This window comes from Xiphophorus couchianus, chromosome 22 (assembly GCF_001444195.1).
Source record: "Xiphophorus couchianus chromosome 22, X_couchianus-1.0, whole genome shotgun sequence".
NCBI lineage: Eukaryota > Metazoa > Chordata > Actinopteri > Cyprinodontiformes > Poeciliidae > Xiphophorus > Xiphophorus couchianus.
In genome coordinates, this window is record NC_040249.1 from 1,136,825 (window position 1) to 1,158,822 (window position 21,998).

A 21,998-nucleotide genomic window follows, 5' to 3' on the forward strand; every position below is an offset into this window, starting at 1 on the left:
TCACTGGACAGGAATGTCACTAACCCCAGGAATGGGACTGGAATGTTATACCATATTTTTTCAGCAACTGTTTTTTGTTTATATTTTATTAATGCTAACCAGCTATCAGGAGTCCCAGACAAAACGTAGCTCCTGATACCTGTTGCTGTGAAAGGTGCAGAGCATTTCGGAACATGGTCAGCCTGTTTCCATGTGCATGTCCTGGAAAAGTGGACAAAGACAACGCAACACACGGGGATGACCTTAGAGCAGCGAAAACACCATTCTGCTAAGTCGCTGAACAAGTTGAGACAGAAATAAAGTATCTGACAGAAAAGCAGTGGCCAAAATGTTACATATAATTAAGAACTGAGCTGGGACTCAGTATCAGCCAATGTCTAATTTTAAATAATTCAAAGTACTGGGGTCAGAAACTCCTGATCAGGACATTCCTGTCACATTCACCAGCCTTCTCTCCCTCTCTTCGCATCAAAGTTTACATGGGGTTCACTGTCGTCTCCAAGAACAGCAGGATAAGGGGAGCTGGAAGGGAAATATAACTCCTCACTGCCAGACAGCTGCTCTAGCTGAGCCTCTTAGATCAGAGAATACACAGACACAGCCGACTCCACCCACACATACAGCTGACTCCTCCCACAGACAAAGCTGACTCCTCCCACCTCCACTCTGGATGGTGGATATCTTCAACCGTGCTTTCACATTACCTTCATGATGTCGAGCCTCTCCTCATCACAGCGGACAAAGACACTGGACGAGGACGACAGAGGGAGAGATGTGGACAGAGTGACGGCCTCCTGGGCAAGGCGCCGCGATCTGGCTGCACTGTTGGTATCGCTGGCGTTTTTAACCTGAGACATGTAGTGGTAGTTGACCTTAAACATCAGCTTCCCTTCCTCGTCTTCTGAAACCATTTCAAACGTGTCTGTGTGGGGTTGAGGGTGGGAGACAGAGGTTAGAAGGTTCTGCATCACGTAGGCTTTAATTTCATTAAATTTCTGAAAATTTTATTTTGGGAAAAATCTGCATTTTTTTTTTCCCCACCAATGTTCTCTGAGTTTTCATAGTTCAGAGCGATGTGAGCATGCTCAGGGCAGCCATGTTGTTCAACAAGAGTTTTTTACAGCCTCTACTTAATTGGACTTTGCATTCGGGTCAAACCTATGACAGAGTATTATGATTTTTGAATTTTTTTATTATAAAAATAAAGTCATAAGACAGCTATAAGACTGTAGCCGCTGTAACACAAGAATAAAGTTGTATGACAAAGTCGAAATAATGCAAGAAAAACATTAGAATATTACCAGAATAAGGTATATTAGGAGAAAGAAAGAGGAATTTTATGATAATTTCATCACAAAAATTAATATCAGGACAACTTTGGTATTGGATTTAGAGATAAGGAGATTTAACACATCATAATCAAATTATAGTCAATAGCAGGACCTTGAAACGATTGAGGAACATCTGAGTATTTAGAAGAAAATCAAATGGACTCCGGTGGACACGTCAGATCTTCATAACTCTATCCTAGCTTTGTCCCATCACAAAAACTAAAATTTTCTAATTTGAAGATGTTCTTCTGGTAATATAGCATCTTTATCCTGGTAATGCTATGACAATATTCTCATGATTAAACAAAAGTTCTTGTAACCTGGCCCCGTTACTCTGTCGTACAACTCACAGAAGGAGTGGCTGAAATAAAAGCCACTTTTTAAAACGCCTTTCTGTCATTTGTAATTTCTTTTTTAGAAAACAAAGCGAGGCAAAAAAAAAAGATTAAAATTGGATCTGGCATAAAGAAATTGGGAGTTGTTTTGTTTTAAGCTATTGATGGAACTTCACTTAATGTCATGTTTTGATTGTTGATTCTATGTTGCATTGTGTTTCTGTGTTTGATATGATGTAAAGCACTTTGAAATGCCTTGCTGCTGAAATGTGCTATACAAATAAAATCTGATTGATTGATTGAACTCACCAAACTGGAGCTTCTTCATGGCAGCAACGTATTTCTCTTCCAAGGAGCGGAGAACTGACAGCGGTTTGGGCCGACTCGACGCCTTCTTGGACGACTCAACTAGTTTCCTCTCTTAAAAAACAATGAGAATGAGAAATATTAAATATTATTATTGCCATTTTTAAGACTTTGTAGTTGTTGTTTAGTCATTGATATTCCAGTCTTCCAAAAATGTATAACTATCAAGTAATATTTTCATCATGTACGGGGCATTTTATTGATGGGTCTGACTAATGACGAGGTTGAAGGATCTTCTTCCATCCTTATTACTGCACTTTAGCTACACAAGGAGATTATTACATGGAGCTATGGGGCTAATGATAGATTTCAGCCTCAGGATGCAAACAGAAGTCAAGAGTTAGGAGACTTCCTTGGTGTGTTGTTGCATCGCATAGGCAAGACAAAGTCAGGCCATCGCAGGGAGAAATGTTGAAATTAAACCAAGAGACATTTAGCTCTGAAATGGAGTACTGAAGATTTTATATGCAAAAATATGTTTTATGTGTTAAAAGTCAAGCTTTAGAAAAAACTGAAAAGTGCTCATTTATGTGTAAACATACCCTGATTGGCTTGCCGTAGGCTGGTAGTAGCTGCATGGACTATCTCAGCTGTTCTCTGGATGTCGGGCACCAGCAGGGTCAGACCCTCGGGTTCTGGGTCCGAGCCGTCTGGTTTCACCACACCTTTGCTTTTGTCCTTCTTTGACCTGGAGCACACAAAACACACTCATGTTGGTCTCACTGTGGGCCTTCTTTATCAGATGGATTCATAGATTTACAACAAACAGTGTTGTTCTGGGGCCACTGGAATGAAGGCACAACCCATTTTAGCTGCTGTCAAGACCTGTGCCCGGATTCTCCAAATGGAAGCCAAATGTTTGAGCACAATTCTGTTCCATAAACAAAGTGTGCAACTGTGTGTCTGCTGAGGATGAAATGACATTTCAATTGAAACAAAGTGATAAAAATGATGTCTAGCTGGCATTATGCATCATGTCTTACCTGAGGCGATTTGTATATGTGTCCACACATGTCTTCATTTTGGCCAGCAGCATGCCTACAGAAGTCTGTCCCTCAGAATGGTCTTCATCTTCCTCCTCCTCCTCTTGGCCAGGATCCCCAGACAGAGGAAGCAGGAGTGGAACCAGCGCTGTGTAGGTGGAAATGGCTCTTAGCAGCTCCAGTAGTGCTCTGTACAGTGGAACATGGCGAGCCATATCCAGAACTGCAGAAAGAAGGACCAAACAACAGGGATGAAATGGTTACCAAGGCAAAGGAAGGCAGAAGAACAGGGATCAAACAGTTAATAGTTTTCTCACAGAGGAAGGGGCTTATAGCAACACCAGTAGATTACGGTGCTGAAAAGCTTCCAAAGGGAATGGAGAAAACCATTTTAATATTTCAATCCTAGCTGAATGTTTTTCAGAGAAAAAGTTCATTTTCACTTTTTTACTACCATAAATCTTCCTGCAGTCACTACCATTGGATTCCCATTAGAACTGCATTGAGCTGCTGTGCTGTTGAACAGGATGAGTTTCTGATCGTCTGGCTCAGGGGTCTGCAGCTTTTATAATGCACAGAGCCATTTTTACCTCTGTCCGACTAAATACAACAAGTTTACAGCCACTAGTGTTACCTGACCGTTTAAAAAAAGAATTATGTATTTTTTTAGGGATGCCTAAAGAATTTTGTCGTAGTTTTTTAAGAACCACCATTTTATTCCTATTTAAAAGCTACGTTCACACTGCAGCCTGAAGTGATCCAATGCAGATTTTTTGTCAAATCGGATTTTCTTTGCCGTGGTCATTTACACTTCGAAATATATACAACCTGTATGTGAGCTGCAGTATGAACGGCAAACAACCTTTTTGCAGTATATGAGCACGATAGTGTCACACATAGAGAGGGCTCGGTCTTTTGCCAACCACCGTAAAAAAGAAGAAGTGCTCAGTCTTTGCGGAAGTAAACATGGAAGCTAACGGTGGAGCATAGATTACGATTTTTAAGTTGTTGTCAAACCGGAGCCGATAAAATACCGGCACATTAACAACTTAACCCTCAATATAGTCCATCATGGTTGTTGTTTTTCTTCCTGCTTGCGTGTATCAGAATGAAGACTAGGGACATTTGTTGAGTGTCAATGACGTTCAGGTCGGATGAGTGCGACCTGGACATTACATTTGAAAAGATCACATTTGGTCACATTTGAAAAGATCGGATACGTATTGTATATCCAAATGGCCTGGATTGCATTCGAAAAAAATCTGACTCATGACAGTTCAGACTGTCATGAAAAGATCAGATACAGGTCACATTACAGCAAAAAAATGGAATTGGGTCACTTCCGGCTGCAGTCTTAGAAAAATTTGTTGTTTGCAAAAAGAAATTGCAAACAACAAACAAATACATTCTCTTCTAAAAACAAAAGCACGTAGTCTCCAACCTAATGAGAAGGAAAACATCTAAAAAATATTTATGGTGTCATTCGTTAAATTAAATGTCATTATTCCATAAAAAATAAACAACTAAAACTTCCATTTGTTATATTTACATTTAAAATAGCAGTTGGTTCTGTGTTAGTTTTAGCCAGATTTATTAAGAGTCATTGTCGAAGGTCTAAAGGGACAGTTCCACTACCATAGAGCACCAAGTCTTACATATAGCTGTATGCTGGGGGTGGGAATTTATTTGATCACTTATAGTTTTTATGAAAAAAATCAAAGCAATTTTGATTTATCATGACAATGATGAACTCCTGTTAAATGATGCAAGTTCAGGTCCCTGGTGCAGCCACTACTGTGCTTTCTGAATGTCTTAGTGCTAACCAACCCAGTGAGAAAACAGGGTTGGTGCTATCATACTCCAGACCACACAGAGAAACATTTTCACCGCAAGAGTCAAAAACAACAAGCCAAATCCTCTTTACCAACTGGAGTGAGTGCGGGGAGCGGCATGCTGTGTGTGTGCTGATATCTTAAGGGCAGGAAGGCAGTGAGCGTGCAGGTCGCACTGCACTGAGTGGGTGGCTTATATTGTGACTCAAGCTCCCGGCTGGACAGTGTCAGGTCTTTGTGACCCTTGCAGGGCACAGGAACAGATGAGAGTCAGGCTGTGACATGTCTCCGCCAACACACTCTGCCTCAGCGGACACTGGACAGAGTGTGCATCAAGGCAGGAGCATGCGAAAGGAGAAAAAGTAGCCTGAAGGTCTTTGCTATTATCAGAAATATTCAGACGTTACATTTAACCGATTTGTTTTTTCCAGGTCAAGTTCCTAAATGATCTGCATTAAAAACAATATGCAAAATACACATAAGCAAATAAATGAGAAAAACTCAAGTTATATGAACGCTAAAATAGAACAGCTGCGACTGACAGTTTTTGAAACCTTGTGTGATGAAAATCTATGTATCTCGTATATTTTGTCTTAAGCTTTCTTCATAGAAAAACAACCTGAAAAAGTTTTCATTTTAATAAACAATCTTCTAAGTGCAGAGAAACTGTTCCAGAAGTCAAAGTGAGGCATGGAGTATTTATGTCAAGAAGCCCCCAGACATCAGGATCCAACTGAATGAGTCCAGATCACCACTTGTTTTCCCCACGGTCTTCTTCATCATCCACCACATTCATCCCCCCATCCCTCCATTCTCCAGGTCTACCTCTCTGATCATAGCTGATGGTAGGCTTGGTGGAATCCTGAATGGAACACTAGGCAGTGGGGCTGGATTCACTTCATTTTGCCTTTTTGCAGCTGCCTATTGTTTTGGTGGAAGCTGTGAATGTGTGTGTGCATGTACCATGTATTTCATGCCTCGTGGGAACACGTTTCCTGACACATATTACGATGTTGGGACTGAAGCCTGGTCCCCACAAGGGGAAATGCTGTTAGGTTTAGGTTTAGGACTAAGATGCGAATTGAATTTTGGTTAGGATTAGGTATATAATTGTAAGGGTTAAGATGTCGAAATGAATGGAAGTCAATGGAAAGTCCCCACATATATAGTGTGATAAGCATGTGTGTATGTGTGTGTGCGTGTCATCCCCCTAGCAATGGGAGAGGAGGAGACAACTGTAAGCTTGAGCCCATCTTTTCTCGCCCCCTCCCTCCTTCCTTCTCGTCCTCATGCTCCTTTCCATTCCTCTCCACAGCCATCAGGACCGTCCTCCTTCTCTTCCCGCCTCTCTGCTTGGTTATCCAATGCACCGTCGTCCCCGGTGCCTAACTGCTGGAGACCTAGAGGAAGGCTGCAGTCTCTGGTGATTCTTTCCTGCACATCTACTGAGACAAGAGACTCAGGCTGCGCTCGCTTCTCTGCAGACGGCTGGATCTTGGATTTTCCGCTCTCCTCTGGAATATTCCTCAGCAGACTCAATCCGTGAACCTGCCTGTCCTCCCCTGTGCTGGCTGCCAGCGACACGCCACCAGCTCACCCGACAGACATGATGCAAAGCTCTGGCACGGGGGCTTCACATTCCAATGACACCCCCAGAAATGAAGGCAGCCGCAGCATCAAGCTGAGTATGTGCAGGTTTATGGAGACCCTGTGGAAGAAGGCAGCAGGTTTCTGTAGCAGAGTTTAGGCAGAGCGAGGTAGCCGAACTCAGAAGACTGAGCAGACAAAGAAAGATGAGCAGAGTGTGTGAGGGGCTGAGATGGAGTAGGTGAGACCCCTGCTGCCAGAGTCTCTGGAACTCCACAAAGACTAGTGAGGGTGAAGGAGCAGAGAGGAAGGTGGGGGGTGAAGGGGTTTTGCAGCTGGTGCTGAGGAACATGGGAATTTGTCGTGGATCTCTTTCTGCCTCCTCTCCCCCGTCACGGAGGCGGTGACAACACACACCCAGTCTCTCCACATTTACCCCTCTGTCGCTGCCTGGAGCAGCTTCACACTCTCATTTCTTCTCTGAGGTCCCAAACAGCATGCCGGATGATGCTTTGTACATGAAACGCCTTAAGGTAAGCCGCTTTCCCAATTATCTGAATTGATTTTCCAGGACAGCAGTAAAGTTGTGCCAAAATGATAAGGAGACAATAAATAGAACAAAGAAAACTAATCCTGAGCAGTTCTTTTGTTGACACAAAAAAATGACAATGTAGTGGAACTATCACCAGAATAGCAGAAAATTAACAGAAAGTTTCAAGATTTGTTGAGAACAACCATCTTTGATCAACTGGAGGATGTTAATCAGTAATAGCCAGGCTTCTAATTCGGCATGGGGGAACCCCACTGAGAGAGCGTTGCTGTTATTTTAACACTTCCAGTGCGTTAAAGCTTTCAATCTGAAGGTTGGTCATAGCATCATTTAACTCAGGACCTTCATGGAGTGAATTTTCCACAAATGAGATTACCGTTGTTGATTCCTTCTCTGATGCCTCTGTCACGCCATACATCCTTATGTTTTTTGCATCCAGAGCGACTCTCTAGATCCAGTCATTTGTCCCCCAGCTTAGAGTGTAGCTTTAGCATAGCCGTGATGACTTCTTTCATGGTCTGGACCCTGTCTTCTCAATTCACCCTTCCATCTCGTGCATTCTGGTATTAGCCTTTACAATTTCTTCTACTGTTGTCTCTAATTGTTCTTTATTTTCTTGGTGAAACCCTCTTATTTCTCTCAGAATCAGTTCCACGTCTGTCATTTCTTGTCACAGTGCCCCATTTGTTAGCTTGAACCTGTTAGATGCATCCCTGTCTCTCACCCATCTGACGTCAGTCGACGTTTAATGGTTGAAGTAGTGACACAACTGTCATCCTCTTTTTAAAGCTCTATGAGAGTAGGTTTGCTTGGTTTACATGGGGAATTTTCTAGTTACTCTGGTTCAACCATGAACTTTCTCATTATGTGGCCATCTTGGTGGTGGTCCAACCTGGAAGTAAAGCTTTCATCCCAGAGTCTGTGCTGACATTAAATTCCAGTTGTTCCACATCAGAAACACCAGGAATCAGAATATAAATTCAGCCTTTTTCTGTATCAAACTAAGCAGTGCTGTTCTGTGACTAACATGGCCTCCATAAATTTCTCTTATCCCAGGTCAGGTGAGCTACAGGACCATGGGCACCACCGTCATCACGCTGGATGATGTGCAGGCGCTGGAGGCCAAGGAGGAGCAGGAGGAGTCCATCTTGGCCATGCTGGGCATCGTTGGCACTTTCCTCAACCTCTTTGTAATAGTTTTTGTTTACATTTATACCACGGTGTGAGGAGGGAATCCCTGACTGGATAACAGTGATCAATGGTAAGACCTTAGGAAAAACTGCGGCCTGACATGAACACCTATCCGAGATCAAGATGGAGGAAACGACAGGAAGTGGCTGAAGATTACAAAGGGGAAGCCATATTGCCACACCACAGGTTTAATCTGGAGAGATAACGAAGGGCTTGAAGCGAATGCGAGACGAGTCACGTGAAGAAAGGGAGTCCCCCAAAACAAATGCCTTCTGGCTCCCGGCATCTGGGACTGTTGGACCAATGAGGATGACTCTGGTGCCATTATTCCACTGAACTCAGTTTAATTATACAGTCGTCCTCCTCTACATCGCAGAGTGAAACCTGGAGGAGTGATTGGTCAGGCCCACTCTACCAGCACCGCTCCTCACTTCCTGAACCCCCTGCACGCACACACACACACGAACCCCCCCACACATACACAACACATATGGCGTTCAAGAAAAGTCCTGCTACAGCTCTACATCCTGAAGATGAATTTCTACAATATAATAAAATAACCTACTGTTCTTGGGTTAAAAAAACATTTCCAAGATTTAAAAGTTCACATATTGCGCTATTTTTGTAAAAGGACATCTTTACAGAGGGTAAGAATTTAGGAGAAAGACAAGATTGTGATAAAAAAAAAAGTAACTTATGTATTAAAATACAAGCAAAAGCAAACTTATGCTGTATTTTTGTTCATATTCAGAAAAGATTAAGGATGTGTCCAGAAACTCTTACAGAAACGAGGGTTTTTTCTTCCTTCTACTTTTTAAGAGTCAGTTTCTGTAACTTTTTCTCCATTTTACCAATGCTGTTTTTATGGCTACCTGAATAAAGTCTACATGTACAGATCAATGAGGCATTTTACTAAATAAACCACAACCATTGGTATGATGGCTGGCCTAAGCCTTGCTGGTAACAAAGAAAGGTGGGTGAGCAGAAGGTAGTTCACTTCTGACCTGGTTACGTTTGATGGACTTTGGCTGATTTTGGAGGGAAACATTCATTCATTTCATTCAACCAGGTAAACTATTGAGAATATGTTCTTACTTCCAATAACAACCTGAAATAAAAGGAAACAAGGGATGGACTGACAGTTGGAACACTATAAACAACAACGTTGTGCACATTTTAGAAAAGGAGAAACTAAGATGCAACCTATGATTTTAAAAACTATGGTAAGGACTTCTAATGTCTTTATTCATTTAGCAAAGGAATCCCTTTGCTAAATGAAAGTAAATCCACAGGAATAGTGTGTGTATGGAGTGAACAGGTGCTGCAGGACTCCAACAACACGCCTGTGATGTGGGAAGTCACAAAGTTTGTTGGAATTTGTATAAAAGCTGGTTTAAAGAGAGGCCTGGAGCAGGATGGAGGGGCCAGGAGGTCATGTCTGGTATTCATCAAGGAATCTATCTTCTTCTCAGTGAAGATAAATAATGTGGTAGCAGTCAACGGTATTACCTCTCATTAATGGCTTCATTCACTGTGACAGACAGCTGGTAAAACAGCATCAAATGATATTCCATCCCAAAAGGCTTTCTCAGGACAGAAGTGATTGACGTGGAAACATTGCACTGGGGTTTATGAGATACGACCAAAGAGTTGGAGAAAATTCTACTTTTATTTTAAAATGACAAACTCCTGCAGTTATTATGAAGGTGCAAAGAATTTACTGAACTGCCTTTTGCTTTGTCTGGTCTATTTCTTCTCCAATGTGATTTTTTTTTATATAGACACCAGCCTCAAACAATGACAGAAGTCATGTTTTCATTGCCCTTAAAATTGAGCAAATTGGAATTATCAAAATTGACTTGCTTAATAAACAAGCAGCAATTAAAAAAGAAAAAAAACGTAAATGTTTTTCAAGAAAATATTTTTGCGCTATGATGAAGTGCTTTTTCAGTTGAATAAAACTGTATTTTGCAAAACTACACTGTAAATACTTTGCATCACCTGAGTCATGTGATCAACAACTGGAGGTTACGACTGGTGGAAAAGACGAATAATACAACAGGAAGTGGTAAGGGGATGATAATGATACGGCAGGTTTTTTAATGACCTTTCGTGTGAACAAACCTATTCAAATGTGATTTTAAATTTCATATCTTATTTAATGGGATCGTTGCAATTGCAAAATTGTGTATTTTTGATATTAGCAGAATACAGACAAAGTTTTGCACACATTTGTAATGGAAACACATCTAATGATGTCACAGTATGGTGGACCTCAGTTCATCACCCATTACTCTCGAAAAACCTTTGACTGTTTTCATTTTGTGATTATTATAAAACACACACAGAGCCCTGGACAAACTACAGTAATCTAGGCTGTCCTTTAAGGATGACTGCCGCCAACATCAACCGACTACTTTGTCTGTTCAACACAACATATTGCATATAAATCGGCATCATATTGTCAATGTGTGCAGTATTCACATTAAAATTAACTGTTTACCGTGCAATAATTTTTGGCCAATACATTCCAAGTGTTATACATTTCCATTTTACAATCTAGTGCCATATTTAACCAAGTGGACAGATTCTCACACAAGAGACTCATGACATTGCCCAAAGTGTTAACAGTGACAAAGTGGTCAAAGCACATCGGAGAAAGAAGAAAATCCTCATTGCAACATTTACCATTATGGTGCTAACAGCCAGCTAACTCTGCACAAGTTTGGTCCAAATATACAGCTGAATTCAACTGGGCTCATGTTGACCTCAAAAATTAAACAAAAAGTGTCACGATGTCACAATTATCACGATGTAGAAGGAGGGATTAAGGAGGGATTAAGGTCTGATAGTTTAATCAGACCTTAGACTATCACATTAGTTTAAGGTCTGCTATGAACAAAAGTTATTTGTTGCTGAAATAATCCTGAGACCTACACCAACATCATGGATACTGGCAAAGTACTGATAAATACATTACAGCTAAAAGCATACATTTATATAAACTGTGGAATAAAATGACCTTTACTTCTCACGTTCATTACAGTTGAAACCAGATATTTAATAACAAGACACAAACATATTCTTTTCTCACTGTCTGAAGTTGAATCAAATCAAACATTTATTGTTTTAGCTTAGTTAGAGTTACCCAATTTATTTCTACTTTCTAAATGCCACAAAACATTTATTTAGATATTTTTCTTGTAACTTTCCCAGAGTTCAAAAGTTTACATACATTTAGTGTCAGAGATAACTGTCTTTTAAACTGTGTGACTTGGGTTACACCTTTTGGGCTTCATTCCAGATACCTCTGATAGGTTTCTGGAATAAATGACATATTTGAGTTAATTGGAGTCGTGCCTATGGATGTTTTTGAAGGTCACACCTGAAAATCACTGCTCACTTTTTGAAACTAACCAAGGACAAAAAATAATAATAATACAATCAGGAAAAGTATGTGCTGCCGTCATCTGTTCTAACAATTATATGCAAGTACAGACAATATAAAATATGTGAATCAAGCCCAGAAGAACAGAAAAAGACTCTGTGAAGATGATACTGAAGCTGCTTAGAGAGTCCTATACTGAGATGAACTGTTAGTCCAGCAGCAGCAGACTAAACAGATCCCAGTTTGCAAACAGACTCAACCTGCAGTCAGAATCCAGAGCATGTGCGACATACAGAACCACATCAATAAGCTTCAACTTCACAGCATCTACCATACATACCACTTATCTATCTGCCTTTCATCTGTAAAACAGCCCTGTCCATAATCCATATTCTACACAACAGCAGCAGTTAGAAAGCTTTTCACCTAGTGAAACAATTACTAAGAACACAATCAAATTCTCATTTAATTCACAAATTTAAAAAATAATAATAATTCTGCTCTGGTCTGTTTGCTACAATTTCTGCATCAGCAATACAGAAATTGAAAGAAGAAAAACATGAAATCAGGCCATTTCTATTCAGAGCATACCAGAATGTAGACAGAGAGATTCCCCTGTTAGTGATCACTGCAACTCCAACCCAGAGTTGGGTTCTAAAGCCACAGAGCATCAAAGGACAAATGCTAACAAATCTTCATGCCAAATATAATCAGTCTTAGAAGAACCATCTGAAAATTAGCTCTTAAGAGTAAGATGTCTCAAACTATTGTCCTTTTACTAGATATACAATTAAAGATGAATAAAAGACCTATTTCAATTATCACACTTTGATGAACTTTAAATGTAATTTATTTTACAAAAAAAACAGTAATGTTGATGTTCCCATAAGTTGCTGTGTACCCACAGCCATTTCTGAAATGTGGGATAGAAAGAAGAGCTCGATCACATGGGCATCCCTCTCTGCCCCGTTGTCTAGGTGTTTATTTGGAGAGACATGGCACTTACCTGAGTCGTTGCGTAAGTAGGAGGACATGGCAGGGATGAGGCAGGACTGGCTCAGCAGCTCCTGTAGCACTGCCGGCAGAGCTGAGCTGTTCTGGGCTCTGCTGTCTGCAGAGGCATCGACGCCGTGGCTGCTGCTGCTGGAGCCCGCCGGGTTGATGTAGCTGGCCAGAACCTGGTGGACACGACACAACCAGCATGCCATTTAACTTCAAAACAGCACCTTAGCCAACATCTTACATGTGTCATTTATAACTATAACAGCCCGAGCTGCTGAATGTGAAAGCATCCCTAAACCACCTTGCACACTTTTACACAGATAACCTACAGACCCAATAAGGAAGCTCTTCCAGCACCAACAGCCCATGCAAAACAATAATCCTCACATTACGACTAAAAAAAAAAAAATTAATACACAGGTGAGCAGAGGGAAGTTGATGTTTACCTGGAGCAGACAGGTGACATGTTCCTCCTCTAACCTCTGCTTGGTAAGGGCCTGCTCCACATCCCAGCCTGAAGCTGTAGAGCCGGTACCAAAACCAGTTCCTTTAGCCCAGTACAGCTGCTGCTCCTCACTAGTCCCACCACTGTGACAACTGGACATCTGCGGCTGCAAACACAAAGACACACACACAGAGAATTAAACTATACAAAGAATGGAGAATTATTTTTATATTCCTTTTCCATTAACCAAGTTTCCTCCTACGTTACCGACCAATGAAATTTAACACTATTTGTTCCACACTTTTGTGCAAAGTTGTATAATTTCAAGGCTGACTTAGTCTTGTTTTGTCTCCTATTGATCACTGAACCTGTTGGCTTTATATTCCTCCAGGCAGAACAACATTATTGTCCCCAATCCAAATCTTGTTCTGCAGGGCAACCAGAATTCGTTTGGTTCATTTATTCACTCTTGCAGTCCCTGCTTCAGTCAAGCAAATCTGAACTATATACCTTTAATACAGCATGCTGTGGTTAATTGAAACACCTTTTCTCTAAGCTAGATAAGCATTTATTATGATTATCAGTTTTTCAAGAAATACTCCAAACATCAACGGTTAATTTAATCAGAAATTAACCCCATCAATTGGACCCAAATACACTCACAGGTAAAAAAAAAAAAAAGGTTGCTCTCCACTAAAAGTTCATCGCCCATTTTTAGCACAAGTGAGCAGGTGTTAATATCACCACTCGTTTAAAACTAAGCAAAGATCTAAACAGGGCTTTGAGCCACATTTAACAACTGACAGATCAGAGACAGTGATATTCTGGGAAACTTGCCTATGAAGCTTAGCAACTTCATCAAGACCTCATAAAATGATTCCATTCAGTTCATACAGAGCTGTATTTAATAGGTGTGGGGCTCAGTGGGGTGTACCTCAGAGACGTTGCTGTTGGCGTTGGGGTTTCGAGGGGCATGGTGGCTCAGAGCTGACAAACAGGCCAGGATTAGGTGAATGGCGCCGATCTCTAAAGCCATGCGGCGCAGCAGTACTCCATCATCAGTGGTCAAAGGTGTGCTGCTGAACAACGCTCTAAGAACATGAAATGGCAGGGTGGGCAACACGTTGGCAGAGGGGGACTGCAGGATGTGACCTAAAAGAAGATCAGAGCAAAAACGTCTGTCATTGGTCAATTTTTTTTTCATACAGTTTGGATTTACAAGGAAGCTGCCAGGTTCTTTTTACTGTAAATAAAAGTTAAGTTCTGGTTTACAACTGTTACAAACAGCAGATTCTAAAACGTTGACCAGAGTTTTATTCAGAGACAGCTTTAGGTGATGAGTGAAGGCGCTGGATGTCCGCATGGCAGCTCGACTCTGCAGCGGGAAATGTTTTCAGACTTACTGCCCTCTCCGTCGTCCGTGACGCCCAGCACCAGACGCAGCAGACACTGCGCGTGCTTCCTCTCCTTCAGCAACACCTCGGCGTACCCCGGCAGGCGCAGGAACAGGCCGAACGCTGCCAGCGAGTGGGCCGGAATGGGCGACATGGACTGCACCGAGGATGAAGATGAGGAGGAGGAGGACTGCGACTGCTGCTTGTTCACAGGCGGCGGTTCTGCAGCAGCAGACTCGGGGGCTTCGTACACCAGCTCGCCTGACTGCTCGATGGTCACCCATTCAAACTGGTCGCTGTCTTTAGATTTCTCCTGGCTGGATGCTGGGATCAGCGGGGCGCTGACCTGAGAGGAGGACCCAGCAGAGCAGAAACTGAGCAGAGGTCTCAACACATGACTCATCACTGCATGTGGACTAATGCAGAGTCAATGGATTTATTGCACAAAAGAGCTATTATATTTGATTTCAATGACAAATTTTCTACAACGTATACAAGAACTTTAGCTAAGATGAACACCAATCTTTTTGTCAGACTTTAACTCACCTGCTGAATGACATCGGGGTAGAGCATGGGCAGTCGCTCTGCAATCAAGGCCAGCCCCCCCATGCCAGCAAAGACCTGCAGTGGTGACTGGATGGGGTTGGTCTCCAGCAGGGACTCATCAGTTGCAGCATCCAGACATTCTTCGCTGGCCATCATTGGTTCATCCTCAGGACAGCTGTTGAGCATGTCGCAGTGGTCCACTGCAGCAGGACAACACAGAGGTCATCTTCACAAAACCCCTGCAACCAGATTCTAAGCACTGCTGTCCATGTATTCTACTTCACACGTCCACTACTAGTCAGAAAATGGTTAATAGAAGTTTAATGTCATCTTAAAACAAAGCTGAAGAGTAGAGAGAGGTTTAGGAGTAGCCGACACATTAGAAAAATCATGTGGTGGATGTATTGTCAAGTATCTAATATTGTTTGTTGATGCGGTTTGTGGTTTGTTGTTACCAAGCCACCAGGTGAGGTGAACTTTCAAAATAAAAGTAAAACAACCCAAGAGATCATGTAGTGGTAATATCCACTGTATGGATTGTGTTATGTCTGTTTTTAGACATCTATATGGAGAAGAGCGTTGCTGCAGATTCTCCACTGCTGATACCGTCAAAACATTGATATTAAAGATTAATCTGACCTTGTGTGGCCACATGAGTTTGCAAAACCCCATCTAAATATAAGCACACGTGGAGCAGCCATATCTGTTCTGGATGCCAGCGAGTTTAGCCCCGTTACAATCTGTCCCCACCAAACGTCCTTCAGTCTCTTCAACTAAATGAGACATAAATGTTGCACAAAAGCAAGGAATACAAATATCTAACTATCATAGGACTACACGAGCATGTAGTCTAGCTAGCAGAGGAATATGGAGACTTCTTTCTGGAACATAACTAATCAGCATGAATTGATATCGCAACTTACAAAAAACATTATTAGTTACAAAAGTAACTAAAACCACCTGATGTAACAAACAAAAAGGAATAGTTGCAGTATGACTTGGTCCAGAAACAGATCAGTGAAAAGCAGAGAACAGATTTTCAGGAAACTAGCTTCACCTGCTATTGTTTTCATGTCTTTACATCACCCTGCCAGTGGGACTAGAGACTGAAACGAACCCCTTGGATATAATCATTATTTACTAACATGCTTTGGCTGATTTTTCAGAATAGATTGATCTGAACCGAACTTAGGTCACATTACTGCATAAATTGCAGTAATGGGAGGACAGAGGTTCTCTAGTACCTTTCTCAGTGCGAAGCCTCTTGAAGGAATCAGTCTTAGAAAGGCCAGGGTCAGAGATGACCTTGGAGCCCAGCTTGACGGTCAGGTTGATGGACTGGTAGCCCTGTGGCAGCTTACGGTCATACAGGAGGGTCAGCAGCTGAGCCAGGGTCATCTCAGGGGGGAGGGGCTGACCTGAAAGCAACACCAACAAAGATATCAGAAATGAGCTCTGATTGTGTTCAGGCCAACCTTCAGCAGGAGGTTGCAGTACCTGGAAGAAGCTTGTGGTAAAGATGGAAGACGGGCACGCTGATGGTTTTGGCTGAAGGGTCCACACCAGACGAAGAGGTCAGCTTGTCACTCACAACGCGACCCCGTCTTGACGGAGGTCGTGGAGGGGTCAGAAGAGCTCGCTTGGACTGGGATTTTAAACCTAAAGGGAGAAATGGACACCCTGGATGAATTTAGTGACAGAAACTACGACTGATAACTATTTCAAAGTAGATACAGCAATTTTTTTATTTAACAAATGCACCAAAGTACCTGACGCTACAACAACACTGTAGTTGTCCTGGAAGCCGTTGTCTGCCTTCATCTTCTCCTTCTCCTCATGATTCTTCTTCTCCTTGTCCTCTTTCTGCTCACTGATCAGCTTTGCTGTAATGCTGGGAGTGTCTGGATTGATGGAGAAAGAAAAAAAAAAAGAAAGGAATGTTTTGTCTCCCAGACTCTTCTACAATTCAGCAGCAGCAGTGGTGTATCAGGTTTCCCATCAAGTCCTTCAGGGTGTCAAGAGGTGAAGCATTAATCATGCACCCAGCTCACTAAAAGCTAACAGGTCATGTTGCAGCATAGGTGACCTTGCCGTCTACAGAGCATCCACTCAGCAGCAGAGCTTTTGTCTAGGAAGCAGTAGGTTGAATAATTAAAGCTGGATTCCTTGAAGGTGAAAGGTGAAAGCTTTCTGCAACGGTAGACGGTAACAGAAATGTATTGTTTCACGTCAAATGAAAATGACCAGAAAGTTTGGATTAAAAGTGGAAATGTGATGTGACCTGACAGACATTTTAAACACCATGGTGACAACGTTTGAAATACTCTGCATTAATAAACGTGCTCCCATGTAGGAAGAAAACAGCTGATTTTCTGAGCTAAAAGTGGCTGAAAGGGAAATTATTTGAGATCTCCTGGACCAGGTTCGGTTCCCTCTCTTTTTTTCCAAAGCTTATTATTTAAAAGGATCCATGAGTAGTTGTAACAATAGACTTTATTTGAGACATTTTTATTTTAGATGTAAAAACAATACAGTAATAATACTATAGGTTGTTTAAGGTTGTATAAATTTTAGTAAAATATTGTCACACGGGGGCGTGCCGTGGTGGTGCAGCGGTTAGCGCGACCCGTATTTGGAGGCCTTGTGTCCTCGACGCAGACGTCGCGGGTTCGACTCCCGGACCCGACGACATTTGCCGCATGTCTTCCCTCCTCTCCTTCCCTGTTTCCTGTCAGCCTACTATCACATAAGGGACACTAGAGCCCACAAAATACCCCCTGGAGGGGTACAAAAATATATATATTGTCACACGAAAGTCGCCATGTTGTTCACGCTGCAAAGCATTCTGGGTAAATGATGCCTAATGGTCCAAATCCGCTAGACCCGTCCAGCCAAAGCATCAATGAGTAACGTCAGTAAGTTTTTTTTTAATTTGAACTGGAGCGCAATGAAATCAATTGGAATTGTAGGAATCTCAAGAGGTAATGAAGATGAGGAGGACCAAAAGGAAGAAGAGTACAGAGTTGGCTGTAGGAGCTGGTGTTTTGCTTCTGCTGCCACTTTCAGCTTCAAAAATGAATGACACTTACCTCTGGTCAGACAATGTGATCCGGTAAGTATTTCTATAGACTGTGTCCAGTCGTGTCTTCATTTGGGGCTCTGTTAGCTTTTAAAAAAGTTTCCAGTGCTGTCCGTTTCTCAAAACGTTTTCCGCTCCGGCAGCAGCGGGGTTTAGGCACTTTGTGGATAAAAACTGTCGGCACAGCATTTATTTTTAGCTTGTTTTAGGTAATAATTACCTGTCAGAGCCTTTGTCAGTTTTGCTCATACAAATGACTCAAAGTCTTCTGGAGAGAAATGTTGAGACCACAAATGTAGATCCTTCGGAAGTTGTGTTCCACTGCACTCTTCTTTTTTTGTGTGTGGGAAGTGATCCAGATTCACCTCATTGTTTTTTTTTTGTTTTTTTTATAACCAACAGTGACATAGTGTGGCATTATCTAAAACTGCACCAGTCAAATGGAATATGATAAACAACTCGGGTAAAGTTAGCCTTCCTGTGCTTACTCTGTAGATTTAAGTACAGAATGGACCAAAACATGTCATCAACCCATTGGGTGAAAGAAATGTCAACCTCCATGGGTGAAAAAAATATGTAAATTTTTGGAAGTAATTATGAGTCTTGATGCATCACATGCAGCAATTTTTTAGGTAAAAGGAAAATTACAACATGTTTAGGTCAACATGTTCAACTAATCTTGGATCCCTTTAATATCCGGAACAGATATGAACAGACAGACACAGAACAGTTTGATGATGTTGATGTTAGCTTTAGGATCACATACCAGACACCCGGTCGAGGACCTCAGCTAGTGTAGTAGAGATTGGCAGATGGAGGGTGCGGTACTTGTGGCCTGCTCCATACATGGGATGCTGAATCAAGTGGCTGGTAGCGTTGATGCGACCTTTATATAACTGAGGAAAAAAGGACATGATGTTTTAGAAATGCTCTCTTGAAAAAGACATATTGCGAGACTTCATCTATATCATGGTTTCATCTGCAGCTGCAGAAACTAAGGAATTTAAGTTGGACATTTTCAGCATTTATCCAATACTGCCCTCTTGTGTTTACAACTAAACACAGGATCAATCAGTGGATCTGAAACAAGTTGGAATGTTGTTCGTCCAGAACAACATGAAAGGTAAAGTTCAACTGCTTTCAACTTTAAAGCAACTTAGCAGATGTTACAGCAGATTATAATACTTTAATTTAGTTAGGAATTTAGTAATTTAATTTAAATTTAGTAATTTAGTTAGGAATGCAAGACGATCTGATAAATTTAAAGAGGCAGTATTACGTATATATTTCAGGCATAGTGACGTTTTATAGCACAATCAAGTAACTAAATTACTTTCAGTTGTTATAAAAATGTTATATTTATCAGATATAACTTAAAAGAACTTTGACTTCAGAATTTAACACCTCACATTTGGGCTTGTCTTTGTAAAAAAACCCTCCTTTTTCTGAAACTCCCCCTTCAGAAAGTCATCACGTTGCTCCACTATTAATCTTTTCACAGCAGATTTGCTGTTCCGTCAGGTGTTTGCTAATTGCTGCCGGCTAGTCTGAAGGAACTGAGTGGGAGAGTCAGGGCGGAGGACAACTCTGAGGGGGAAGCTCTGAAGCTTGGAAACCACAGCTCTGAGGAGGAGCTGCACCTCAAAGGAGGCGTTAAGTCCAACCATGCGTTTTGGGAAGCTCAATGGTTGCTATGGGAGATTAAAGGTTTTCTCAAACATGCATGAAAGAATCAAAGCAACATTCCAGGTATGATTTTAATAAGGGAATAACATTATAAAATGATGTAAAGCTAAAAAAAAAAGTAAATTTTACATAATACTGCTCCTTTAAAGGTTCCCTGGACAACAGAAAGCGGTTACTGATCTGACAGCAGGAAGCGATTACTTACCGGGCAGGGGGACTGGAGGAAGACTGTGACTTTCTCATCCTCCAGCATGAGCTGCAGGAAGAGTCTTCGGATGAAGCCTGAGATATTTCTGGAGATAGGAACGTTGCCTCGTTGTGGAGCCGACTGGAAGAGTTCACACAGCACCTGCAGCCAGCAAACACACTCTTAGAATACACTGAGGGAAATTGTCTGAGGATGAGGCCAAGACAGTGTGAAGCTGATACAGACCTGTGCCATGAGCCGCTGGTTGCTAGGGTGACAGGAGATGCACTGAAGGAAAAAAGCCACAGTTGCGTTCTCTAAAGCCGTTCGCTGCTGTGTGGTGAGACCCCCCGCCTGGCTGGATGACAGCTGGGAGAAATTAGACCCTGTTTGTGGTGCGTGGACTGGAGGTGGACCTGCAGTGGATCCAGTGGCCAGCGGCTGACAGCCAGCATTGGAGGCAGCACTGGAACGAGCACTGGAACCAGCACTGGCGCTGGAGTGGCAGAGCAGGAAGAGCAGCGCTGTCCACAGAGGGTAGACCTCAGGCCCGCCAAGCCAGTCCTTCATCGCGTGGCTGTTGCCCACCTCTGTGAGGAAGCGCAGCACCGGAGCAGCCAGTTCAGCGGCCAGGGCCGTCTTGCCATGCTGGGACGGTGAGGGCGACGGCGAGTGGTAGTGGTGGTGGTGGCGCCTGTCAACTTGAGCGGCAGGCAGAGGGAGGTCGGCGCTGACTAGGAGTCCCACGCAGAACTGCACCAGGCTGCGCACCAGCAGCGAGGGCAGGCCCGAGTCCAGCAGCTGTTGGATGGCTCCTGGGGACTGGGAAGCGGCTGCCAGGGTGGTCAATTGGGACTCGGAAAGATTGACTGGGGGTCTGGCATGTTTTGAGTCATCCGTTAGTCCACTGGTGCTAGCGTTAGCATCATGCTGCTTTTTCCCATCGTCCGTCATGGCAAGTCGCCGCTGCTGGGCATGGGAGTGGCTGGCTGTCGGCACGGAGACGATCTTCATCCAGGACATGAGCAGGGTGAAGTAGCTGGGGTGAATATGACACATGGAGCACAGCAGGCTGTCCACAGCCTTCTTCAGCACGATGTTGCATGAGAGAGACATGGACCAGTTGAACAGGAGTCTGGAGGACAGAACAGAGAACAACGTGAGCCATGACAACTCTAAACTAGAACAGTGTGTGATCCAGCTGTCAGAAGAGCAGAACTGACTCAAAGAGTTCTCTGTTGAGCAGCCCAGGAAGATCGTAGTCAACAGGGAGTTCGAAGCTGTGCCACAAGATGGCTGCCACACAGTGGAGGTGGGAGGGAGATGGCATGAGGAGGCCGTACTCTCTTGAGGAGGAGGAGGAGGAGGAGCCGGCAGAAGCGTAACCTGCCAGAGCACCCATTTTATGACCTGCCACTCTGGATGAGTCGTACACCCAGTGCAGCAGAGCCTGGATCCTGGAAGGCACAAAAAACATCCAATCATGTTCATTCACAAGTTCAGGCACCGCAGAGAGAAACACCAGGATGTTTCTATTATTTCAGGTCTCTCTGAAGGATGTTCTCAAAGACCATTTCTCCTCAGGGTGAGAGAAACTAACGGGACAGAAAAGCGATGCTAGAAGCGGTCTGTACCTGTCTTTGGTTCCAGAGTCCTGCGTGGTTCCCAGCTGGTACAGAATGTCAATGGTGGAGTCAGAGGAAAGGCCATTCAGGCGTCCAAACAGCAGAGGACTGTTTAGATCTGTTCAAAACAAACACATAGCGCAAACATACACACAGAAAGGTTACACCCACAATGTACTAATTAAAAACGGAGATTATCCAGACTTGCACTGGGCTATTTCTCGGTTTATCAGGTTGTCGAGTTTCTGAAAAGTAACAATAATTTTGGCAGCGAAGTGCAGAAACCAGGAAGATGGGAGGGAAAACCCACTGGATCCACAGTGGTAAGGATCAAGGTCTGCTTAACAGCTTCAGAACTGCTCTATAACCATGACAACCACTCAACTCAGAGTAAAATTTCAGGGATAAGTGTTAAAAAGGATCAGTATGAAGCAGAAATATGTGAGGTCTTTCTAAAAGCTAATTCCTAGC

At 42.7% G+C, this 21,998-nt stretch overlaps 1 protein-coding gene and 1 long non-coding RNA gene across 4 annotated transcripts in view; one reads left to right on the forward strand and one right to left on the reverse strand.

Moving 5' to 3' along the window:
- birc6 (baculoviral IAP repeat containing 6) overlaps nt 1-21,998 on the reverse strand; it is a 78,368-nt gene that overhangs the window by 12,878 nt on the left and 43,492 nt on the right. For all 3 annotated transcript variants that reach the window (XM_028007541.1, XM_028007539.1, XM_028007540.1), the window contains exons 52-68: nt 21,537-21,645; nt 21,126-21,359; nt 20,149-21,037; nt 19,921-20,064; nt 18,796-18,925; nt 16,720-16,851; nt 16,448-16,609; nt 16,195-16,368; nt 14,951-15,150; nt 14,414-14,750; nt 13,945-14,162; nt 13,012-13,176; nt 12,570-12,741; nt 3,016-3,238; nt 2,575-2,720; nt 1,976-2,086; nt 705-922 (exon numbers count right to left, since the gene is read on the reverse strand). In XM_028007541.1, coding sequence (XP_027863342.1) covers nt 705-922; nt 1,976-2,086; nt 2,575-2,720; nt 3,016-3,238; nt 12,570-12,741; nt 13,012-13,176; nt 13,945-14,162; nt 14,414-14,750; nt 14,951-15,150; nt 16,195-16,368; nt 16,448-16,609; nt 16,720-16,851; nt 18,796-18,925; nt 19,921-20,064; nt 20,149-21,037; nt 21,126-21,359; nt 21,537-21,645 — 3,764 coding nt within the window. The remainder of the gene's footprint in view (nt 1-704; nt 923-1,975; nt 2,087-2,574; nt 2,721-3,015; nt 3,239-12,569; nt 12,742-13,011; nt 13,177-13,944; nt 14,163-14,413; nt 14,751-14,950; nt 15,151-16,194; nt 16,369-16,447; nt 16,610-16,719; nt 16,852-18,795; nt 18,926-19,920; nt 20,065-20,148; nt 21,038-21,125; nt 21,360-21,536; nt 21,646-21,998) is intronic.
- On the forward strand, nt 5,156-9,075 carry LOC114138328 (uncharacterized). Its single transcript, XR_003594189.1, has 2 exons — nt 5,156-6,967; nt 8,041-9,075. It is a non-coding gene; the product is annotated as an uncharacterized LOC114138328 (long non-coding RNA).